The sequence below is a fragment of the Salmo trutta genome, chromosome 21 (genome assembly GCF_901001165.1).
Source record: "Salmo trutta chromosome 21, fSalTru1.1, whole genome shotgun sequence".
Taxonomy (NCBI): domain Eukaryota; kingdom Metazoa; phylum Chordata; class Actinopteri; order Salmoniformes; family Salmonidae; genus Salmo; species Salmo trutta.
The window spans coordinates 28,878,616-28,902,818 of NC_042977.1; the positions used below are offsets into that span (position 1 = coordinate 28,878,616).

At 44.9% G+C, this 24,203-nt stretch overlaps 1 protein-coding gene across 4 annotated transcripts in view; it reads right to left on the minus strand.

Annotated features, from left to right (window-relative positions):
* LOC115157114 (zinc finger protein 521-like) overlaps positions 1–24,203 on the minus strand; it is a 166,415-nt gene that overhangs the window by 132,378 nt on the left and 9,834 nt on the right. For all 4 annotated transcript variants that reach the window (XM_029705065.1, XM_029705063.1, XM_029705064.1 and 1 more), the window contains exons 3-4: positions 19,657–19,713; positions 3,899–4,105 (exon numbers count right to left, since the gene is read on the minus strand). In XM_029705065.1, coding sequence (XP_029560925.1) covers positions 3,899–4,105; positions 19,657–19,713 — 264 coding nt within the window. The remainder of the gene's footprint in view (positions 1–3,898; positions 4,106–19,656; positions 19,714–24,203) is intronic.

Genomic DNA, 24,203 nt, shown 5'->3' on the forward strand with positions numbered 1-24,203 from the left:
TAAGAATATCTACTGCAACAACAATTTCTAAATTTTCCACAAAATCCTACTAATTCTCAATAGGATTGGGTCCAGTCAAGCTCTGAATGGGTTTCCTAAAAATAAAACCTAAAAAACTGATTTGCAGAAGTGGAGGATTCAGTAGGTGCTGGTTGTTGATTATAACGTGGTTTTAATAAAGAATCCATCTGTGAGCTGAGAGTCGATGTAAATCTGATTAATTGGTAATGGATGCCAGCTACATAGGAAGAAGACTCCCGACCGAAACACACACACACACACACACACACACACACACACACACACACACACACACACACACACACACACACTTAGTCTGCTGTATCTCAATGTGTATTTTTCCTCTCCCTCTGTGTTTGAATACCTATAGAGTGGTCGTGCACAATGCTCAGGTTTTACAGGGGTTCTAAGCCAAACTGCAGCACTCAGCAATTAAGTCTTATTTGTCTGTGAGATTGACATTAATAAAGGCCTTTGCTTAATTATAGGATAAATAATATGCCTGAGTTGTTAATTGTGACCGCATCTAGATAATGTAAGACCCTGTCTATGAGTCAGAACATGCTTGACTATTGTCTTGCTCAAAATGCTAAAAACAAAATTCTGAAAACATTTCAAAGCACTTTAAAGGTACCCCTAGAAATATACCTGCCTTTGTTCCCAATCAAAACATAATAGGAAAAAGGTGAGGTATCAAACAAATCAAAGAGCTATTAGAAATCGGCAATACTATTAGAAGTCAATGGTACAGCATGAGCTTCTTTCCTACTTTACCTTTAATGAAATGGCCTTTGTACAATGATTTCATATGTATGCCAAATATAATGTGCTGGAATCAATATTTGTTTGATGGATTGCTGGGTGTATTGAGAGGAGACGGCTGAGGGCTCCACTCAAGCCAGGAAAGTCATAATTTGCAAGTGCACATTCAACAGATTTTCACACCTAGGCCCTCTCTCCTATACACTTCGCTTGATTGGCTTCCTGCTTGTGAAGCAGTACACACATAAACACATATACTGACACACATACACTACCGTTCAAAAGTTTGTGGTCACTTAGAAATGTCATTTTTTTCCCTTTTTGATTTTACCCCTTTTTCATGGTATCCAATTGGTAGTAGTTACAGTCTTGTCTCATTGCTGCAACTCCCATGCGGACTAGTGAGAGGTGAAGGTCGAGAGCCATGCGTCCTCCGAAACACAACCCAACCAAGCCACACTGCTTCTTGACACAGTGCACATCCAACCCGGAAGCTAACCACACCAATGTGTCAGAGGAAACACCGTACACCTGGCAACCTGATCAGCGTGCACTGCGCCCGGCCTGTCACAGGAGTCCGTAGTGCACGATGAGACAAGGATATCCCTACTGGCCAAACCCTCCCCAAACCGGACAACGCTGGGCCAATGGTGCGTTGCCCCATGGGCCTCCCGGTCGCGGCCGGCTGCAACACAATCTCCAACCCAGAATCTCCAGTTGCACAGCTAGCACTGCGATGCAGTGCCTTAGACCACTGCGCCACCCGGAGAAATGTCCTTGTTTTTGAAAGAAAAGCTAATTTTTTTGTCCATTAAAATAACATCAAATTGATCAGAAATACAGTGTAGACATTGTTAATGTTGTAAATGACTATTGTAGCTGGAATCGGCAGATTGTTAATGGAATATCTACATAGGCGTACAGAAGCCCATTATCAGCAACCATCAGTCCTGTGATGTGCTTTTCTTTCAAAAACAAGGACATTTCTAAGTGACCCCAAACTTTTGAACGGTAGCGTACGTCTATGCGCCCACACACGTGAGCAAGCAGGTGAGCGAGCACGCACAGACGCAGACACACACTGTCCATTCAGTGAGACAGGCTTCCTGCTAATGGAAAATCTTTGTAACACTCATATGGGATATCTTACTGGTTGTTTGGAAATCTGAGATCACTCTGAAGCAGTCCTGCCCTATAACTTCGGTTGGCTGGTTGCGGATTGCAAAATATGAAATCAAACTATGTCTGCATATAAACAGAGGAGAGTATATATTGCTGTCTGATAGGACAATGCTTACTGTAGCTCCCCTCTCACAATTAAACTCCTAACATAAAATAAGTCTTCCTCTTCACATGAACTTATCTTCATCTTCATTCTGTTTACTTTCTAGCCTGTCTTGTTAAGAGAAAAACTAAGTGATCTCTCCCAAAAATGACAAGAAGAAATTTGTGTCAGACAGTTTTTCTCATCATGGGACAGGACGGTAGAGGACGGTACAGGACAGTACAGGACGGTACGGGACAGGACGGTACGGGACAGGACGGTACGGGACAGGACGGTACGGGACAGGACGGTACGGGACAGGACGGTACAGGACAGTACAGGATGGTACGGGACAGGACGGTACAGGACAGTACAGGATGGTACGGGACAGGACGGTACAGGACAGTACAGGATGGTAAAGGGACAGGACGGTACAGGATGGTAAAGGGACAGGATGGTACAGGATGGTAAAGGGACAGGACGGTATAGGATGGTAAAGGGACAGGATGGTACAGGATGGTAAAGGGACAGGATGGTACAGGACAGGACGGTATAGGATGGTAAAGGGACAGGACGGTACAGGATGGTACAGGATGGTAAAGGGACAGGACGGTATAGGATGGTAAAGGGACAGGCCGGTACAGGATGGTAAAGGGACAGGATGGTACAGGACAGGACGGTACAGGACGGTAAAGGGACAGGACGGTACAGGATGGTAAAGGGACAGGACGGGACAGGACGGTAAAGGAACAGGATGGTACAGGACAGGACGGTACAGGACGGTAAAGGAACAGGATGGTAAAGGGACAGGACGGTACAGGACGGTAAAGGGACAGGATGGTACAGGATGGTAAAGGGACAGGATAGTACAGGACAGGACGGTACAGGACAGGACGGTACAGGACGGTAAAGGGACAGGACGGTATAGGATGGTAAAGGGACAGGACGGTACAGGATGGTAAAGGGACAGGATGGTACAGGACGGTAAAGGGACAGGATGGTACAGGATGGTAAAGGGACAGGACGGTACAGGACGATAAAGGGACAGGATGGTACAGGATGGTAAAGGGACAGGACGGTACAGGACGGTAAAGGGACAGGATGGTACAGGACAGGACGGTATAGGATGGTAAAGGGACAGGGTAAAGGAGGACACCAAGTCCATGAGAATCACATGGAGGAAACCTTCAGCAGCTCATATCATTAGTTCTCTGAGCCACCTTGTCAGAGTATTTATAGCAGTGTTCTGTTTATCCATCTCAGGTTCAATGACACAGTCTGCCAATGGCACCCTTCCTTCTCTCGTCTTCCTCCCAGGGTCCCAGTAGACATGGACGATGCCTACTAAGAGGAGGGACCTCACTATAGTAGGGATCCACTTACCAAGGAGGTCTGGTTACAGTGAGACCTCAATGACATTGGCTTTGACTACTGGAGAATCTGACTGTGTGCCTTGGTGGAGTATGTAGTGGCGTGTGTGGTGTGGTGTAGTGAGGTGCCTAAATACTCAAATGATCAGTACGGTAAGAGGAAGTGTGGCTGTGTGCATACATACACATTGTGTTGTGTGTCTGTGTAGTAATGGCAAAGGAGAATGGAAACTATCCATATAATGCATGCAAATAAAAAATAGAGTTTTTTTGAGTGTGTCATACTGGAAATCCACCTATTTCATGGCATGCAATGTTCATCTAAGGTAGACTAGTGCTGCAGTCAATTACAGGCTGTGTGGTGAAGTACCCAGCTCACTATGGATGCCTATGGTATTCTCCAGTGGGGAGACTGGATTGGGAGAGATAGAACTGACTGGTGGAGAGGGAAGGGAAGCTCGGTGGGCTGAGCGTTGTTTACCTGTCAGCTGGCATTGATTAATCTTGTGTTCGGTGAGATCACTCAGCGACTCGAACACCTGCCGGCAGCTGTCACAGCTGTGCAGCGCGGCCTCCTCGTCCTCGTCTTCCTCGCCTTCCTCTGGAGAGAGAAGCCTCTTCCTCAAACGCCTGGACCCGGCCTCAGCCTCACCATCCTCCAGTCCACTCTCGAGGGTGCACTCTGGATCTGTTGGAGTCACAGGAAACAACACAACACCACACAGTTAGTTGAGTGACCCGGAGTGGAGAGGAGAGGCTCTCTCTGGGGACAATAAAAACAATCTCTAGAGTCCAGTTTTAATAAAACAATAATAAAAAGTGTAATAAAGATGGAGGTTCATTTTGGAATACTGTAACTCAAGCATAACATATCGAGTAAGGACACACACACACTGACATGGACACACACACACTCACCCGCGGGCCACCACCGTACGCACACACGCACACACACACACACACACACACACCACTATGTTATTAAAAATGGTTTGATGTTGTGTTTGTCCTCAAAGTACAGTGTATGAAACTAGCCGGATGGGGATATGTGTTGTTAATACATCCAGGATTGCAGGCCTTGCAGGTTCTTCAAAATATGAGAGTTCCACATGAGAACACTGAACTGCATCACTCTGGATGTGTCAAAGGAGACAGGAAACTACCCATATAATCTAGACTTCCACCCTGGAAATGTAGGCGAATGATGAAAAAAAGAGAGAGGGAGAGAAGCAACACAAAGGGCTGAGATTAGCGTGTTACGCCGTCACAACACACTTCTCTGAATTATTCAGCCTTGCTCGCAGGCAGCCGCGGGTCACACACATCAATATTCTTCAATCCATCTGCACTTTTGTCTCTTGTTGGCTTTGTGCTATAGTAGTGCCAGGGGTGGGCCGACTACCGTGAACCAAGACCTACCAGTCAACGAACGAGGACTACAAACTACACAAACCCAGGGAGACAGACAGACAGACAGCACCAAGGTCCAGGTGATACGACTACACTCTTACAACAACACAACAAACCCTGCATCGCTTGCTAATTCATCTTAAACATCTCCATTTAGAGAACAGTTAAACACAAAACACATATGGTAAACTGGTGGGATAATATCAGCAGCATCTTTCAGATTCAGCAGGCAGCACTGCCTGCAGTCCATTCTCTCTCTCCCCTGCTGTGTCTCTCCCATTTCAATACAATAAGGCTGATTACAAAGCCATACTCACAATTAAACAATCATGGCCCCACCGGTCTAACTCCCAAAGCTTTCTGGGTAGTGGAAGGAGCCCTCCCTGCTCTGACTGGCAGCCATTTTGAGTCCCAATGCCAGTTCTCTTCGAACATTGCCTGAAACCTCTTGTGGGAACATTAGGATCAGGACTGCCTAGCATACAGTTAAGACCGCTTAAGGACATGGGGTGGGTAGGAAGTAGTGCATTAACGTGTCTGTGGCACTGTGTTGGCATGAAGCCGGGCTGTACATATGTGAGCTACATGTTGGCCGGCCATTTTAAAGTCTTTCTCTGGTCGGTCTGTGGGGTGCTCTTAACAGTGTGAAATTCCTCAGAGAAGAGGCGTTCCAAAACTCATCAAGGCCACCCAGGATTTTTCCTTCCCCCCTCCCTCCCTCCCTCTCTCCACTCCACTCCTCTCCACTCGCGGCCAAGTATCGATGTAACATCACACCCACCATTGTCCTTCCCTCTTGGCGACGGAGGCTTTCGGAACATGCCCTCTAAAAATATCAGCGCTATAGTCCCCGCTGGGACCACCACAGAACAGAACAGAAGGTGTTTCAAGAAAATGAAAATCCCAACCCAATCCTCGCAGATGCAGGCCTCGCCGGGCTCTCTAAGGGGAATGCTGCTTTTGACTGAGGCCAAACGCCACACAATATACACTCAGGATTCATCCATACTCACAGGCCCAGCAGCAGCAGCAGAGCACGACTCCAAATGTGCCACAAAAAACTATCTAAGAAACGTCAAGCTTTTTCACAGGCACCAGAAAGTCAAGTGAAATTACACTTTTTTTTGTTGAAGACTCAATCAACGGCAGCCTTTATGACACACACATATACACAGTGCATTGGGAAAGTATTCAGACTTTTTCCACATTTTGTTACGTTACAGCCTTATTCTAAAATGGATTAAAAAACATTTTTACTCATCAATCTACACACAATACCCCATAATGGCAAAGCAAAAACAGGTTTTTAGAAATGTTTGCATTAAACATACATTAAACATGTATTAAACATAAAAAATGAAATATCACATTCAGACCCTTTCCTCAGTACTTTGTTGAAGCACCGTTAGTAGCGATTACAGCCTCAAGTCTTCTTGGGTATGACGCTACAATGATCTCTCTGTACTTTGCTCCGTTCATCTTTCCCTCGATTCTGGCTGGTCTCCCAGTCCCTGCCGCTGAAAAATATTCCCACAGCATGATGCTGCCACCACCATGCTTCACTGTAGGAATGGTGCCAGGTCTCCTCCAGAACTGATGCTTGGCATTCAGGCCAAAGAGTTCAATCTTGGTTACATCAGACCAGAGAATCTTGAGGCCTCCCGAGTGGCGCAGTGGTCTAAGGCATTGCATCGCAGTGCTAGCTGTGCCACTAGAGATTCTGGGTTTGAGTCCAGGCTCTGTCGCAGCTGACCGGGAGACACATGGCTTGGCTGGGTTGTAGTTTGGAGGACACATGGGTCTCGGCCTTCGCCTCTCCAGAGTCCATACGGGAGTTGCAGAGATGAGACAAGACTGTAAGTACCAATTAGATACCAGAAAACTATTATTATTTTTTTAAATAAATAAAAAATGAAAGGGCCAGATAATCTTGTTTATTATGGTCTGAGAGTCCTTTAGGTGCCTTTTGGCAAACTCCAAGTGGGCTGTTAGATGCCTTTTACTGAGGAGTGGCTTCCATCTGGCCACTAACATAAAGGACTGATTGGTGGAGTGCTGCAGAGATGGTTGTCCTGTCAGAGTGTGCAAATGAACTCAAGCTTACTGACAATGTCAAATGTGATATAGCGAAGCACCTGAGTGAGTTGGGTGCGCAATTACACAGGTACTTTCACGAAATGGATGACACAAACAACTGGATTTGTTATCCCTTTCATGCCCTGCCTCCAGTCCACTTACGGATATCTGAACAAGAGAGTCTCATCGAAATTGCAACAAGCGGTTCTGTGAAAATGTAATTTAATCAGAAGCCACTGCCAGATTTCTGGACAGGGCTGCGCTCAGAGTATCCTGCCTTGGCAAATCTCGCTGTTAAGACACTGATGCCCTTTGCAACCACGTACCTATGTGCGAGTGGATTCTCAGCCCTCACCAGCATGAAAACGAAATACAGGCACAGACTGTGTGTGGAAAATGATTTAAGACTGAGACTCTCTCCAATACCACCCAACATTGCAGAGCTATGTGCATCCTTTCAAGCACACCCTTCTCATTAACCTGTGGTGAGTTATTCACAATTTTCGATGAACATTAAAGGTTTTATATGTAAGATGGTTAAATAAAGAGCAAAACTATTGATTATTATTGTATTATTATTTGTGCCCTAGTTCTATAAGAGCTCTTTGTCTCTTCCCACGAGCCGGGTTGTTACAAAAACTCACACTCATTCTTATGTTTAATAAATGTATCGTATAGTTTGTGTGTGGCAGGCTTACAATGACGGCAAAAAACAACATTTGAGAGTGCGCTGACCCTGGTGCTAGATGGGGTACGCAGCTGGAGGTTGAATGTTTGAAGGGGTACGGGACTATAAAAAGTTTGGGAACCACTGTCCTACAGTAATCTATCAGATCAGGACATGCTCTTATACCAGGCCTCTACAGGCTGGACAGGATAAGAACACATCTACTGCTGCATGGAGGGGCTGACAGTCACACACAGAAGACAGCTATGAGGTTATACTGTATTTCCATTTTTTGCTTTCTATTCCACTGCTCTGGACATTTCTGGCATCCATTGGCGTGACGATTTTAGTTATTTCAAGTTGCAGTTGGAATGGATGCTTATATCAGTATAGAAAAGTCACCAGAGTTCACCACATATGGAAAACATTGGCTACATTCATCTAAATTAAATCCACAAATCCATATGTTAAGATCAGGTGGATATCTGTATATTGATTCAATAAGACCACAGAATGTATCTACAGAGTGAACTGCATTCTAAAATGCTACAGTGGATATTATTGGGAGTTAAAAGCTCGTAGATGATTAGGAAATCAAAAGATGAAATTCTGGCTAGTGATTGACGCCATTTTGAGTCGCCTAGTAACGTCTTCCTAGGGTCCATCCGTCATCCATTTCCTGTCTGTTAAGGTGCATTGACATTTATCATCCCACAACTTTCATCTTGTGAGTCGCAGCCCCCCGGACACCCCTGGACCCCCCTGGACCTCCCACCTTTATATTATTGAATATTTCTGCTCTTAAATATTTATCATCTTTTAATTGATGTTTTCCTCTCTGCTCCCTTCACCCCCACCAGGGAACCAGCAGGACCCCAGCAGAGCCGGGCCCCCCATGTCCCCTCACGGCCTCCCACTGAGCACTGAGAGAGACAGGTGGGGCCACTTTGGCCATGGGGAGAGGGGAAGGAGAGGAGGGAGAAATTAAGGGAGGCGGGGGCTGGGGAGAGATAGAGATGGGGAGAGAGAGAGAAAGCGTATTGTGAAAGAAAGAAACCGAGAGAAAAAAATATATATTGAGAAAAGCACAGTACAGTGGAGCGAGAGAAAGGGAGTTTTCGAGAGGTAGACATAATTTGGCTGACACTATAGCTCTTTAAATGCTACACTGGAGGGCTCTCGAATATTTCTAATTGAAATTCATTCAAATCCATCCAAAAAATAAAGGTTGAAGACATGGCAATAAAAATGACCCCGGGGTGGTGCCATGCTTTCTCCTGCTCCTGCTACGTCTCTACTGTGCTGTACGTCTAGTTCCATAAGGTTCAATGGGAGTCCTTCAGTTCAACCATCTCCATACTCATTTTCTCTCATTTCCAAGTGAGTAAGATCTTGTGGATGGTCCCTCTTTCCTCAGCCCTCCCCTCCGCTCATCTGCCATGCTTACCCCCCCCCCCCCCCACCCACCCCCCACGCCACACCCCACACCATCAACCCCCAAGTTCAAATTAAGAATTTATTTTAACCAGCTAGCAGCTTCTGTCGACACATATCGGCAGGCCTGATCAAAGGCACACTCCTTTATCAGAGTGAGGAGGGCTGTCAGAAATAGGACATTAAGATTGAAAAACCTTCACACGGATGCTGCCGCCCGCCTGCCACCTCATTATTAAAAAATCCTCAAACTTTATTTTTTTCTGAGAGAGAGGAGCGGGAGAGCTCTCACAATATAGGTCACAGTGCCAGCCACATTACAGTACATTCTAATGCCACATGTGAATGCCTCCGAATGTATCTATGTACAGTAGCTATCCTCTCCTCTCCTCCTCTATGTGACTGCATGGAATTTGATGCACTGCACACTGCTCTATCCCATCTGGACAAGACGAATACCTATGTAAGAATTCTGTTCATTGACTATAACTCAGCCTTCAACACCATAGTCCGCTCCAAGCTCATCATTAAGCTCAGGACCGTGGGTCTGAACCCCCCCTGTGCAACTGGGTCCTGGACTTCCTGACGGGCTGCCCCTAGGTGGTGAAGGTAGGAAACAACACCTCCACTTCGCTGATCCTCAACACAGGGGCCCCACAAGGGTGCGTGCTCAGCCCCCTCCTGTACTCACTGTTCACCCATGACTGCGTGGTCATGCACACCTCCAACCCAATCATCAAGTTTGCAGACAACACAACAGTAGTAGGCCTGATTACCAACAATGACGAGACAGCCTATAGGGAGGAAGTGAGGGCCCTGGTGGAGTGGTGCTTGGAAAATAACCTCTCCCTCAACAGCAACAAAATGAAGGAGCTGACCGTGGACTTCAGGAAACAGCAGAGGGAGCACGCCCCTATCCACATCGACAGGACCGTAGGGGAGAAGGTGAAAAGCTTCCTATTCTTCGTTGTACACATAACTGACAATCTGAAATGGTCCACCCACACAGACAGTGTGGTGAAGAACGCACAACAGTGCCTTTTCAATCCCAGGAGGCTGAAGAAATTCGGCTTGGCCCCTCAGACCCTTGTCATGGAAAATCTTACACAGGGACACCTGAAGTCAATCTTACATGATTCATTGTTTACTATCAGCGCGCTGGAGAGGTTCCAACCAACTCAATGCACCATGTACACATGTCAATCAGGAGCTATTACGGGGCATTCCCGTTAGTTCCTTTATATACAGGTTACAGACACGTTACATAAGCATAGTTCATAGGGTTGGTTCCGGCATATGTCTGGCGCCGTCTCCTATCTTAAGTTAAAGAACATATTCTTGGCATTCTGCCAGACGGTCCTAAAGAGGAGGTCATGATGGCCCCCCCTCATATCTTTAGCAGGCACCGGCAGGAACCAAGGATTGTTAAAGACACCAAAGACAAGATTAACATTTTCAAGACTGTTTCTTCACAAAGCAAAATATCCTTTACACCCTCACAAACTTTTCAGATGCACAATTGAGAGCATCCTGTCGGGCTGTATCATCGCCTGGTACGGCAACTGCACCGCCCGCAACCGCAGGGCTTTCCAGAGGGTGGTGCGGTCTATCCAACGCATCACCGGGGGAACACTGCCTGCCCTCCAGGACACTTACAGCATCACTGGAAGGTCAAAAAGATCATCAAGGACATCAACCACCCGAGCCTGTTCACCCCGCTATCATCCAGAAGGCGAGGTCAGTACAGGTGCATCAAAGCTCAGACCGAGAGACTGAAAAACAGCTTCCATCTCAAGGCCATCAGAATGTTAAATAGCCATCACTAGCCGGTTACCACCCGGTTACTCAACCCTGCACCTTAGAGGCTGCTGGAATCACTGGTCACTTTAATAATGGAACACTAGTCACTTTAATAATGTTTACATACTGCTTTACTCATCTCATATGTACATACTGTATTCTATTCTACTGTATTTTAGTCAATGCCACTCTGACATTGTTCGTCCTAATATTTATATATTTCTTAATTCCATTCTTTTACATCAGTTTCAACATCAACAGTGAAGAGGTGACTCTGGGATTCTGGCCTTCTAGGTAGAGTTGCAAAGAAAAAGCCATATTTCAGACTGGCCAATAAAAAGAAAAGATTAAGATGGGCCAAAGAACACAGACACTGGACAGAGGAATTCTGCCTAGAAGGCCAGCATCCAGGAGTCGCCTCTTCACTGTTGACGTTGAGACTGGTGTTTTGCAGGTACTATTTAATGAAGCTGCCAGTTGAGGACTTTTGAGGTGGCTGTTTCTCAAACTAGACACTCCATTGTCATCTTGCTCAGTTGTGCACCGGGGCCTCCCATTCTGGTTAGTGCCAGTTTGCGCTGTTCTGTGAAGGGAGTAATACACAGCTTTGTGCAAGAGCTTCAGTTTCTTGGCAATTCCTCGCATGGAATAGCCTTCATTTCTCAGAACAAGAATAGACTGATGAGTTTCAGAAGAAAGTGCATTGCTTATGGCCATTTTGAGCCTGTAATCGAACCCACAATCGCTGATGCTCCAGATACTTAACTATTTCTATTTTATTGCTTCTTTAATCAGGACAACAGTTTTCAGCTGTGCTAACATAGTTGCAAAAGGGGTTTCTAATGATCAATTAGCCTTTTAAAATGATAAACGTTGATTAGCTAACACAACGTGCCAATGGAGCACAGGAGTGATGGTTGTTGATAATGGCCTCTGTACGCCTATGTCGATATTCCATTAACAATCAGCCGTTTCCAGTTACAATAGTCATTTACAACATTAACAATGTCTACACTGTATTTCTGATCAATTTGCTGTTATTTTAATGGACAAAAAATGTGCTTTTCTTTCAAAATCAAGGACATTTCTGTGACCCCAAACTTTTGAAAGGTAGTGTATGTTGTGAATTGTTAGATACTACTGCTCTGTTGGAGCTAGGAACACAAGCATTTCGCTACACCTGCAATAATATCTGCTAAATATGTGTACGCGACCAATGAAATTTGATTTGATATTACATTTTTATGATTCACGCGGCCAAACTATTACTGGAGGATGTAGAGCAAACAACCGAAACAACACGGAAGCTTTTATGATTCACGCGGCCAAACTATTACTGGAGGATGTAGAGCAAACAACCGAAACAACACGGAAGCTTACATGATAAAGGAACCACCACGTCACAACCGAAACAACACGGAAGCTTACATGATAAAGGAACCACCACGTCACAACCGAAACAACACGGAAGCTTACATGATAAAGGAACCACCACGTCACAACCGAAACAACACGGAAGCTTACATGATAAAGGAACCACCACGTCACAACCGAAACAACACGGAAGCTTACATGATAAAGGAACCACCACGTCACAACCGAAACAACACGGAAGCTTACATGATAAAGGAACCACCACGTCACAACCGAAACAACACGGAAGCTTACATGATAAAGGAACCACCACGTCACAACCGAAACAACACGGAAGCTTACATGATAAAGGAACCACTGTCACGTCCTGGCCAGTATATAAGGTTAATTGTTTTGTAGTTTGGTCAGGGCGTGACAGAGGGTATTTGTTTTATGTGGTTCGGGGTGGTGTGTTTGTGTAAAGGGTGTTTGAGTTAGTATGTCCGGGTTTTGGTTTATGTCTAGGTAGTTCTATGTGGAATCTAGTGTGTGTGTTTCTATGTTTGGTTGATTGGGGCTCTCAGTTGAAGGCAGGTGTTGTCTATCTGCCTTTGATTGAGAGTCTCATATATGAGGGTGTGTTTGTGTTTGTGATTGGTGGGTGATTGTTCTGTGTAAGCACTATGCTTTGACAGACTGTTAGTTGTTCGTATTTTGTTATTTTTGTATGTTCATTTTTGTAGTGAATAAAAATCAAGATGAGCATTCACGAACCTGCTGCGTATTGGTCCACATTTTCCGATGACGATTTCGTTATATCGTCAGAGGACGAAGACAACCGTGACAGAATCACCCACCACCAAAGGACCAAGCAGCAGGAGAACAGCATGGATGGATGGACATGGGCGGATTTAAGGAGGTTCGTGTCCAGGGCTATGGAAGAGTTAAGGGAACCCGAGAGGCAGCCCCAAGAAATTTTTGGGGGGGGGCACAAGGGCTGTGAAGAGGGGCAAGGATGGAGCCCCAGGCCAGCTCCCCGCACTAGCCCTGAGGTACGTGTCTCCAATCTGGTACGCCCAGTACCAGCACCCCGCACCAAGCCCAAGGTGCGTGAACCCAGCCTCGCGAGTCAACAGTCGTCGGAGCTGCCCGTCAGTCAACAGTCGTCGGAGCTGCCCGTCAGTCAACAGTCGTCGGAGCTGCCCGTCAGTCAACAGTCGTCGGAGCTGCCCGTCAGTCAACAGTCGTCGGAGCTGCCCGTCAGTCAACAGTCGTCGGAGCTGCCCGTCAGTCAACAGTCGTCGGAGCTGCCCGTCAGTCAACAGTCGTCGGAGTGGCCAGACTGCGCTGAACTGCCGGAGTGGCCAGACTGCGCTGAACTGCCGGAGTGGCCAGACTGCGCTGAACTGCCGGAGTGGCCAGACTGCGCTGAACTGCCGGAGTGGCCAGACTGCGCTGAACTGCCGGAGTGGCCAGACTGCCCTGAACTGCCGGAGTGGCCAGACTGCCCTGAACTGCCGGAGTGGCCAGACTGCCCTGAACTGCCGGAGTGGCCAGACTGCCCTGAACTGCCGGAGTGGCCAGACTGCCCTGAACTGCCGGAGTGGCCAGACTGCCCTGAACTGCCGGAGTGGCCAGACTGCCCTGAACTGCCGGAGTGGCCAGACTGCCCTGAACTGCCGGAGTGGCCAGACTGCCCTGAACTGCCGGAGTGGCCAGACTGCCCTGAACTGCCGGAGTGGCCAGACTGCCCTGAACTGCCGGAGTGGCCAGACTGCCCTGAACTGCCGGAGTGGCCAGACTGCCCAGACTGCCCCGAGCTGACAGACTGCCCTGAACTGCCGGAGTGGCCAGACTGCCCTGAACTGCCGGAGTGGCCAGACTGCCCTGAACTGCCGGAGTGGCCAGACTGCCCTGAACTGCCGGAGTGGCCAGACTGCCCTGAACTGCCGGAGTGGCCAGACTGCCCTGAACTGCCCGAGTGGCCAGACTGCCCTGACCTGCCCGAGTGGCCAGACTGCCCTGACCTGCCCGAGTGGCCAGACTGCCCTGACCTGCCCGAGTGGCCAGACTGCCCTGACCGTCCCGAGCTGCCAGACTGCCCAGACAGCCTGGAACGGCCTGAGCCGGAGCCGCCTCCAATATAGGTGGGTTGGGGAGGGGGGGTGTAGCACAGTGCCGTCGTTGACGGCAGCCACCCTCCCTTCCCTCCCTTTAGAAAGGGGGAATTTTTCTTTTGGGTATTGTTTGGGGGTATTTATATTTTTTTTGTGTTAAGGTGCTTCTGGGGTAGCACCTTTAAGGGGGGGGTACTGTCACGTCCTGGCCAGTATATAAGGTTAATTGTTTTGTAGTTTGGTCAGGGCGTGACAGAGGGTATTTGTTTTATGTGGTTCGGGGTGGTGTGTTTGTGTAAAGGGTGTTTGAGTTAGTATGTCCGGGTTTTGGTTTATGTCTAGGTAGTTCTATGTGGAATCTAGTGTGTGTGTTTCTATGTTTGGTTGATTGGGGCTCTCAGTTGAAGGCAGGTGTTGTCTATCTGCCTTTGATTGAGAGTCTCATATATGAGGGTGTGTTTGTGTTTGTGATTGGTGGGTGATTGTTCTGTGTAAGCACTATGCTTTGACAGACTGTTAGTTGTTCGTATTTTGTTATTTTTGTATGTTCATTTTTGTAGTGAATAAAAATCAAGATGAGCATTCACGAACCTGCTGCGTATTGGTCCACATTTTCCGATGACGATTTCGTTATATCGTCAGAGGACGAAGACAACCGTGACAACCACCACGTCACAACCGAAACAACACGGAAGCTTACATGATAAAGGAACCACCACGTCACAACCGAAACAACACGGAAGCTTACATGATAAAGGAACCACCACGTCACAACCGAAACAACACGGAAGCTTACATGATAAAGGAACCACCACGTCACAACCGAAACAACACGGAAGCTTACATGATAAAGGAACCACCACGTCACAACCGAAACAACACGGAAGCTTACATGATAAAGGAACCACCACGTCACAGGTAACACAGACAACCGAAACAACACGGAAGCTTACATGATAAAGGAACCACCACATGTCACAGGTAACACAGATGGCATCATTCACCATTAAAATCGTTGCACCAAAAGGAATATATGAACACTAAGGAAAGGAAATCAAAGCGCATGAATGAGAAACATGATTTGATTTTCTCTTTCTTTCTTTCTTTCTTTCTTTCTTTCTTTCTTTCTTTCTTTCTTTCTTTCTTTCTTTCTCTCTCTCTCTCTCTCTCTCTCTCTCTCTCTCTCTCTCTCTCTCTCTGTGAGTGATAATATTGAACGAAGCGCCTTGCCATGCCATTAGTGCAGTCGAACAACAAAGGAAATGAATAATAGAGAATATGATTTGAGAAGTGCTGGAGTGAAAGAGTCCTTTCCTCTTCCTGCTGTACGAAGCGAGCCCTGCAGTGCATTGATCTGGGGCTGCCTCAGCCATCAGCCGACAGTATGATGTATACCACTAGCTTGCACTACAGTAAGAGTACGTCGCCATCCAGACAACCCCTCAGAGCTAAGACACTTTATTACAGATACACACGCATGTAAGCATGTACGCCTGTTGTAAGAATACAAATACACACAGGCACACACACACCCTTCTCTTTCTCAGACCCAGAGCTTAGTCCACTCCGATTCTAGCTGGAGCAGGCACCGTCTTCCACAAAACAGCCCCAACCAGCCACAGCCAGGAGGAGAGAAAGAAAAGCAGATATAAAAGAGAGAAGAAAGAAGGCGGAGCATGTGGTTATAATTCCACACAGGCAGTGACGGCAGTTGTAAAGCCAAGCTGTGGATCTTAAGCCTGTTCCACACTCTCTCTCTGGGTAAAAAGCACTCTGCCTCATTAAACCTTCCATATCATACTGTTCCTGTCCTCCGCACTAGCTAACTAAAATGCTGTCTTTCTTTCTTCTTTACCGGAGACCTATTTTGTTATCATTTCCCCCTTTTTCCTATTCTGTTATACATCAAACATGAGTGTGGCGTATAGAATAATAATATAGTAGGTACCTGGCTGTAAGACACAATGAACATACAGGCTCATAGAGGAACACTGCTGGGGGTCTTCTCTTGAGCCAAGCCCTCGACACATCACATCTGATTTAGGTAGGGGCTTATCAAGGGGCTAATGGGTATTGTGACCATGAATAGAAGCTGATGTATTATTTTTTACATCCAAAAGCTCTTGATGGACAATGGTTTAACCATAAAGCCCTGTAATGTTGGATCTGCCATTTAAATATAAAGGGGTTTAAAACCAATACTGTTCTTGATCATTGGTCCAAAATCATATTTTCTCAAGGCACTATAACAGGTGAAATGACATGAAAGATAAAATGACATGAAAGACAAAAATGTGCAGCAAATTATTCAAAACAATAACAACAATCTTGTCCTATATCTTAGTAAAGTTCTGCAACTTCTACTAGCATCCTTTACATTGCATCTGACGAGGGGGTTAAAAGAAAATCAGCCATACAAACTCAAATGAGAAAAGTGAGAAATTAATTTGTGTGCCCTCTTGATTTCTCCACAGGCAGACATCGATCAAGTCGCTGCTGTTTCCCCTCACTCAGGAGATGGCGTCTAGAGGGAGGAGGCGGGGGAAGGAGGTGTGGAGGAGAGGAGAGGAGAGGAGAGGAGAGGAGATAGGCGTGTGTGCGTGTGTCTGAGGGGGTCATTGTAATCAGGGGCTCTCATTAGCCCGCCGTTGGCTGTGGATGACAGGAGGTGTCCCAGGGAACCAGGGGAAACAGGAGCTCATAAGCCTAGCGCTTCATCTACTGCCGCTGGGGTGGCTGAGGACGAAGCCTGCCTCTCTCCTCAACCAACTCCCAGATATACAGAGCCTGCCTCTCTCCCCAACCAACCCCCAGATATACGGAGCCTGCCTCTTTCCCCAACCAACCCCCAGATATATGGAGCCTGCCTCTCTCCCCAACCAACTCCCAGATATATGGAGCATGACTCTCCCCAACCAACACCTAGACATACAGAGCCTGCTTCTCTACCAAACACCAGCCAACACCCAGACATCAATACAAAACACTACAGCTGTAGACTAGACTGGCATGGGCCTGGTGCTCTTGCCTTATGCACAAGACTGTTTTACTCAGAGATGGCCAAGGAAGACAGGTAAATACTGAACAGACACAAATACACTAGGAGGGGGCTGAGGGAAAGAGACCAAACTCTCTGACACAAAACCAATAAAACAACTCATCAGCAAAGACATACTGTAGTAAAACAGCCCTTGTGTTTCCTGTTTCTGAATTTCTCTGTCTGAAGGGGACCAGAGAGGGAGAGGGAGGTGTGTAAATGCTACTGGACTCACTACAGTGCTAGGTGCCAGGCAGTGTGTGTGAGTACCCAGGGTCCCCAACCTGCTGGGCAAAGCCATCCATATCAGGTTTAAAATAACCACAAATGAGACTTAACCTTTAGCAGAGACAAATGAAATGAAAGAATGGTCGCGTGGTGCATGCGATCAGGAGCAGGCCTCATTCATAGGGGGCTCTCTGTGAGCCTGACCTGGATTACTACTCTGTTCCTGGAGGGCCTATGGTGAATGCCACACCAGCAGACAGGACACATTCATCTGCTCTGTGAGCTCTATTCTACCTCTATCAGAGGTTAGGAAACAAAGACGTGAACACACACACATACAGCTGAAGTAGGAAGTTTACATACATTAAAACTCATTTTTCAACCACAAATGTCTTGTTAACAATCTATAGTTTCCGCATCTACTTTGTGCATGATACAAGTAATATTTCCAACAACTGTTTACAGACAGATTATTTTAGATTATTTCAAACAGATTATTTCCGATTATTTCACATTCACTGTATCACAATTCCAGTGGGTCAGAAGTTTACATACACTAAGTCGACTGTGCCTTTAAACAGCTTGGAAAATTCCAGAAAATGATGTCATGGCTTTAGAAGCTTCTGATAGGCTAAATTACATCATTTGAGTCAATTGGAGGTGTACCTGTGGATGTATTTCAAGGCCTACCTTCAAACTCAGTTCCTCTTTGTTTGACATCAATGGAAAATCAAAGAAAACAGCCAAGACCTCAGAAAAAAGATTGTAGACCTCCACAAGTCTGGTTCATCCTTGGGAGCAATTTCCAAATGCCTGAAGGTACCAGTTCATCTGTACAAACAATAGTACACAAGTATAAACAAAATGGGACCATGCAGCCGTCACACCGCTCAGGAAGGAGACACGTTCTGTCTCCTAGTGATGAACGTACTTTGGTGCAAAAGTGCAAATCAATCCCAGAACAACAGCAAAGGACCTTGTGAAGATGCTGGAGGAAACAGGTACAAAAGTATCTATATCCACAGTAAAACAAGTCCTATATCGACTTAAACTGAAAGGCCGCTCAGCAAGAAAGAAGCCACTGCTCCAAAACCGCCATAAAAAAATCCAGACTACGGTTTGTAACTGCACATGGGGACAAAGATCGTACTTTTTGGAGAAATGTCCTCTGGTCTGATGAAACAAAAATAGAACTGTTTGGCCATAATTACCATCGTTATGTTTGGAGGAAAAAGGGGGAGGCTTGCAGGCCGAAGAACACCATCCCAACCATGAAGCACGGGGTGGCAGTTTCATGTTGTTGGGGTGCTTTGCTGCAGGAGGGACTGGTGCACTTACAAAATAGATGCCATCATGAGGGAGGAAAATTATGTGGATATATTGAAGCAACATCTCAAGACATCAGTCAGGAAGTTAAAGCTTGGTTGCAAATGGGTCTTCCAAATGGACAATGACCCCAAGCATACTTCCAAAGTTGTGGAAAAATGGCTTACAAAGTCAAGGTATTGGAGTGGCCATCACAAAGCCCTGAGCTCAATCCTATAGAAAATGTGTGGGCAGAACTGAAAAAGTGTGTGCGAGCAAGGATCCTACAAACCTGACTCAGTTAAAAAGGCTCAGTCAGGAGGAATTGGCCAAAATTCACCCAACTTATTGTGGGAAGCTTGTGGAAGGCTACTCGAAACGTTTGACCCAAGTTAAGCAATTTAAAGGCAATGCTACCAAATACTAATTGAGTGTATGTAAACCTCTGACCCACTGGGAATGTGATGAAAGAAATAAAAGCTGAAATAAATCATTCTCTCTACTATTATTTTGACATTTCACATTCTTAAAATAAAGTGGTGATCCTAACTGTCCTAAGACAGGGAATTTTTACTAGGACTAAATGTCAGGAATTGTGAAAAACTGAGTTTTTAAATGTATTTGGCTAAGGTGTATGTAAACTTCCGACTTCAACTGTACCTACACACACACACACACACACACACACACAGGTGAGCAAACACACAAGGAGCAGTAACATATATTAATGGTTGAAACACATTTAATTCCATAGATCACACGCACGCTCCACTTTCCAGACCCAAATTATGAAATATGAAATGGAGCATTACCGCTCAGAATGGCAGTCTGCCCAGGATTGTGCTGCTCCTCTATCACATTGTCTTCTACTGCCAGAAAGAAAGAGAGAGAGGGGGAAGAAGCGATTAATAGCAAGAAACCAAAAACAAGTTTCCACTTGTCAGACACACTGACTTTCTTTCTCCCTTTTTTCTACACTATCTTTTTTTTAAATTATTATTTACTGTATGGAAACTCCAGGAGATTTCAACAGCTTTCAACAGCTCAACCTGTTTTTTAATTTTTTTATTTTATTTCACCTTTATTTAACCAGGTAGGCCAGTAGAGAATAAGTTCTCATTTACAAACTCGACCTGGCCAAGATAAAGCCAAGCAGTGCGACAAAAACAACAACACAGAGTTACACATTGGATAAACAAACGTACAGTCAATAACACAATAGAAAAATGTATGTACAGTGTGTGCAAATGTAGTAAGATTAGGGAGGTAAGGCAATAAATACGCCATAATGGCGAAATAATTACAATTTAGCATTAACACTGGAGTGATAGATGTGCAGATGATGATGTGCAAGTAGAGATACTGGGGTGCAAAAGAGCAAAAAATAAAAATAACAATATGGGGATGAGGTAGTTGGATGGGCTATTTACAGATGGGCTGTGTACAGGTACAGTGATCGTTAAGCTGCTCTGACAGCTGATGCTTAAAGTTAGATATGGAGATATAAGTCTCCAGCTTCAGTGATTTCTGCAATTCTGGGGTTTGGGAATCCACAAGCCTTTCATATGTATGAAGATCGGCAACAAGGTAGGCAACCTTCCACGTAAATAACATATTGGACTGAGTAATGACATTATGAATTATGAAATTCTCCCAAGAAACCCTCTCCCAACATCAACAGTGACAAACTGAAAAACACCTTGATGACTGCATCAGTGAGAGGATATCTCTGAGACAAAATAACACCCCATGTATTAGACAGAAGATGTAGATAAATAACACATTTAGACTAAAATGGTACTGTCACAGCATTAATCTAGAATTTTGGAGGATCGAGTGTTGCGGCGGTCTAAGGCACTGCATCGCAGTACTAGAGGAGTCACTACAGACCCGGATTCGATCCCGGGCTGTATCACAACTGGCCGTGATCGGGAGTCCCATAGGGTGGCGCACAATTGGCCCAGCGTCATCCGGGTTAGGGGAGAGTTTGGCCGTTGTTGTAAATAAGAACTTGTTCTTAACTGACTTGCCAAGTTAAATAAAGGTTTTTGGGGTATGATATTTATTCCTCTGTAACTTTCTCACACATCATTACTCACAATTCATTCAGGACAATGGCCTACAATGCCAGCCATATCAATATATTTCTGAAGTGATATTTGGCTGTACAGGCTAGCATGAGGGACAAGAAGTACCTAGCCACAACGAGGTTTGTTTTTTAGAAAAGTCAGCTAACCTTGTAAGCTACCTTCGTTTAACTAGCTAGTTAAATTTCTCTCATGAGTATAAAGACTACAAAATGTTAATAAAAACAGCATATTTTATTGAACTATAAGGTTAGCTGTGTTAGCCCAGTCGCTAGCTTATCCAGGGTCAGTGATACATAGAGCAACCATGTACTGTCTATGGGAACAACTGCAATTATTTTGCAAGCAACACTGCTAAAATGTATAAAATAACATTTAATTAACCTCATAAAATGTTATCTGTAATGCTCATCTCCTGTAGCCTAATTGACATCTCCTTATTTCCATACTGTACCTAAATTACAAGGGTTGGATTTGCACTAAACAACTGTATATGTTAGCACTTAAAAGGCACATACAACATCTGGTATATACTGTACATTGTCTACTGGTATCATTTTAAATTGAGAACATATATCTCAACATGTATACAATGTGTGAGTTTAGCTATTCTCTGCTACAGATAATAGATGCCCATAAGGCCAGTAATGCCATCATTTTTTATTTTAACCTTTTAACTATACATGTCAGTTAAGAACAAATTCTTATTTACAATGATGGCCTACCCCGGCCAAACCCTAACCAGGATGACGCTGGGTCAATTGTGCACCGCCCTATAGGACTCCCAATTACGGCCGGTTGTGATACAGCCTGGAATCAAACCAGGGTCTGTAGTCATACATCATACTACGTCATACTGTAGGCCTATGGCTGCATTAGTGATGCATGCCATATGATAATGTGCAAAATGGATTCACATAGCTGATATACTGAGAGAGTGACAATCAAATAAAACAGATTGTAGATCTTACAACTAGACAAAAAGTAAATGTTCATTTGAGAATACAACACAGAAACACAGACATATTAGAGACAGAACACCTCTTTATTGCAGGATTGTGATGTTTAATCAACATTGACACTAGTTCATTTTGAATAATAGTTTAACAGTTAAAACAAGTTTAAACAATTCACTTCAAAGAATTAACACTTCAAAATGTACAAATAAGCTAAATCGTATGTAAAGATTAGACATCTTAATGTAAACAACAATAGATAATTGAGTAGTAACAATGTGGGGTGACATGTCCCCCCACATTCTGAAATGGCATTTTTGCCCCCCCCAGTTTTACCATTGGAATGTGATACAAAACGAGGCAATGGTGTGCTTTAGGACCATGCAAACTCCTCCAAGCGGTCAAGTAGGCTGTTTGGAGTGTTTATCCGACCGGATATTTTTTTTATTATGTCCCCCCCACTTATAAAACCAAAGTTGTGCCCCTGAACTCCCAGCAGACCTCCAGCAGGGTTTGTAATCGGTAATAGCGCCAATTGTAATAGGTTCATACATTGTGAGTGATGTTAAACTGTATTTTTGTATGCAACATTTGCTAACATAGGTAGGCCTACACATACAATCCATGGCATATAGGATATACCCATAGTCTCTTGGGATATTCATATGGACCTTTCTCCTCATCTGCAAACACACTTTCACTGATTTCCTGAGGACAGAAAACATCACAAACAGGCTTCATTATCCTCAAAATAGACAGCACTGAATGTGTTGCTATTATCCCTCTGTCTTCAAAGTTTCCCTCTCTACGGACTGGAACTGGAGAATATTTTCATCATGTCCTACCACAAAAAGTCCTGCCCTATCCAGTAGCCTACAATGTTCCTTTACTGACAGCTGAAGCTGGGATCAGAACCGAGTTTGGGAAACCCTGAGCTAGTTGATGACATTTAATTAACTTAGCTAAACAGCTACCTAGCAGCTCAGTTCAGTTAGCATACAAAGTGACCTACTGTAGCCAGCTAGCTAGCTGATAATACATTGTTTTTTTACATAAAAACTGTGTTTACTTACTTAAATAGGTTCTTCCACTGCCTCCATTTTTTGGGTCCTTACAAAAGAAAAATAATGGGCAAAAGTGCAGCCAGCAGCCATGTGGATGAATGGAGATGAAGAAAAAAGTGCATTTGTCACTTGAGCGGTTTAGAACGTATTGTGACATTTGACTTTACCAGCGTAGTCCTCTTTCAATTTCAACAAAAATAAATCACAGACTGCCGGCCACACTTGCTAACTTTAAAACTAGCATAGGTAACAACTACCCGGACAGAATACAGTGACGCACATATCACACCACCCCCACAGAAGATTAGTTAGAAAAATCTTTGGAACATTCAAACCGTTTTTGCGATAAAAAAATTCCAAGGGTGTGATATGATTTTAGAAAAATGGCAACGTGAGACTACGGGGATATTAACAATTCATAGGACTATAAGATACTTATAATATTATTTATATTTTGTAGTTTTGAAAGACTGTGTTTATATGTATTCATCCAAGGCCAGTTCACAACGTGGCATATTTGTGCGATTTTGAGGTTTAATTTGTCCGAGTATGACCGTGCATTCAGATCAGCTCCCAGTCAGTCAGTGATAGGTAACTGAACGCTTGTCAAAGGAGTGATGGTTGGATCAACGTTAAGATGAATCCATTAGCGACACGACATGGCAACCAACTGTTATTTGATACAATGTGATATTGGCCTTGACAAAAATAACTAACTTTAGCTTGATGAGGCCTGATTTTTTTTCACGGGGGCACTGTTTTGAACTGGGTGACAGTGAGGGGGGAGAGAGTTCCTTGCAGCATGTCAAGTACAGGGAACTAAATGTATTTTAGCAGCGGGAAGAGAACTAAAGACTCTCCCACCTGTTCCCTGTAAAATTAGGGTTTCACCAAGGACTTCTGACGCCTCGCTGTTCCTCCCTGCAGTTGAAATGCATTCTCCATTATGCCTTCTCCATCTAGCCTTTCATTTCCCTTCAGCAGAGAGAAAGGGGAGTCTGACAGGACCTCCCAGCAGGGGGAGAGTGGCAGTGTGACTGCCAACACCAAAACAGCTAGTGACACTTTTAAACAAAGGCACCAAATATCCTGTACTTTGTATAATTAAGGCAGGGATCTTATGGTGGTGAGCAACTTATTCTCAAGTGAGCTGGAGTCAATGTAGAGAGTGGTGTCAAACCTCGCTGGGGAATCAAGAGGGATGAGTCAAGCAGCTTCTTATGAAGACGGTAACACGAGAGATGGGAGTGGC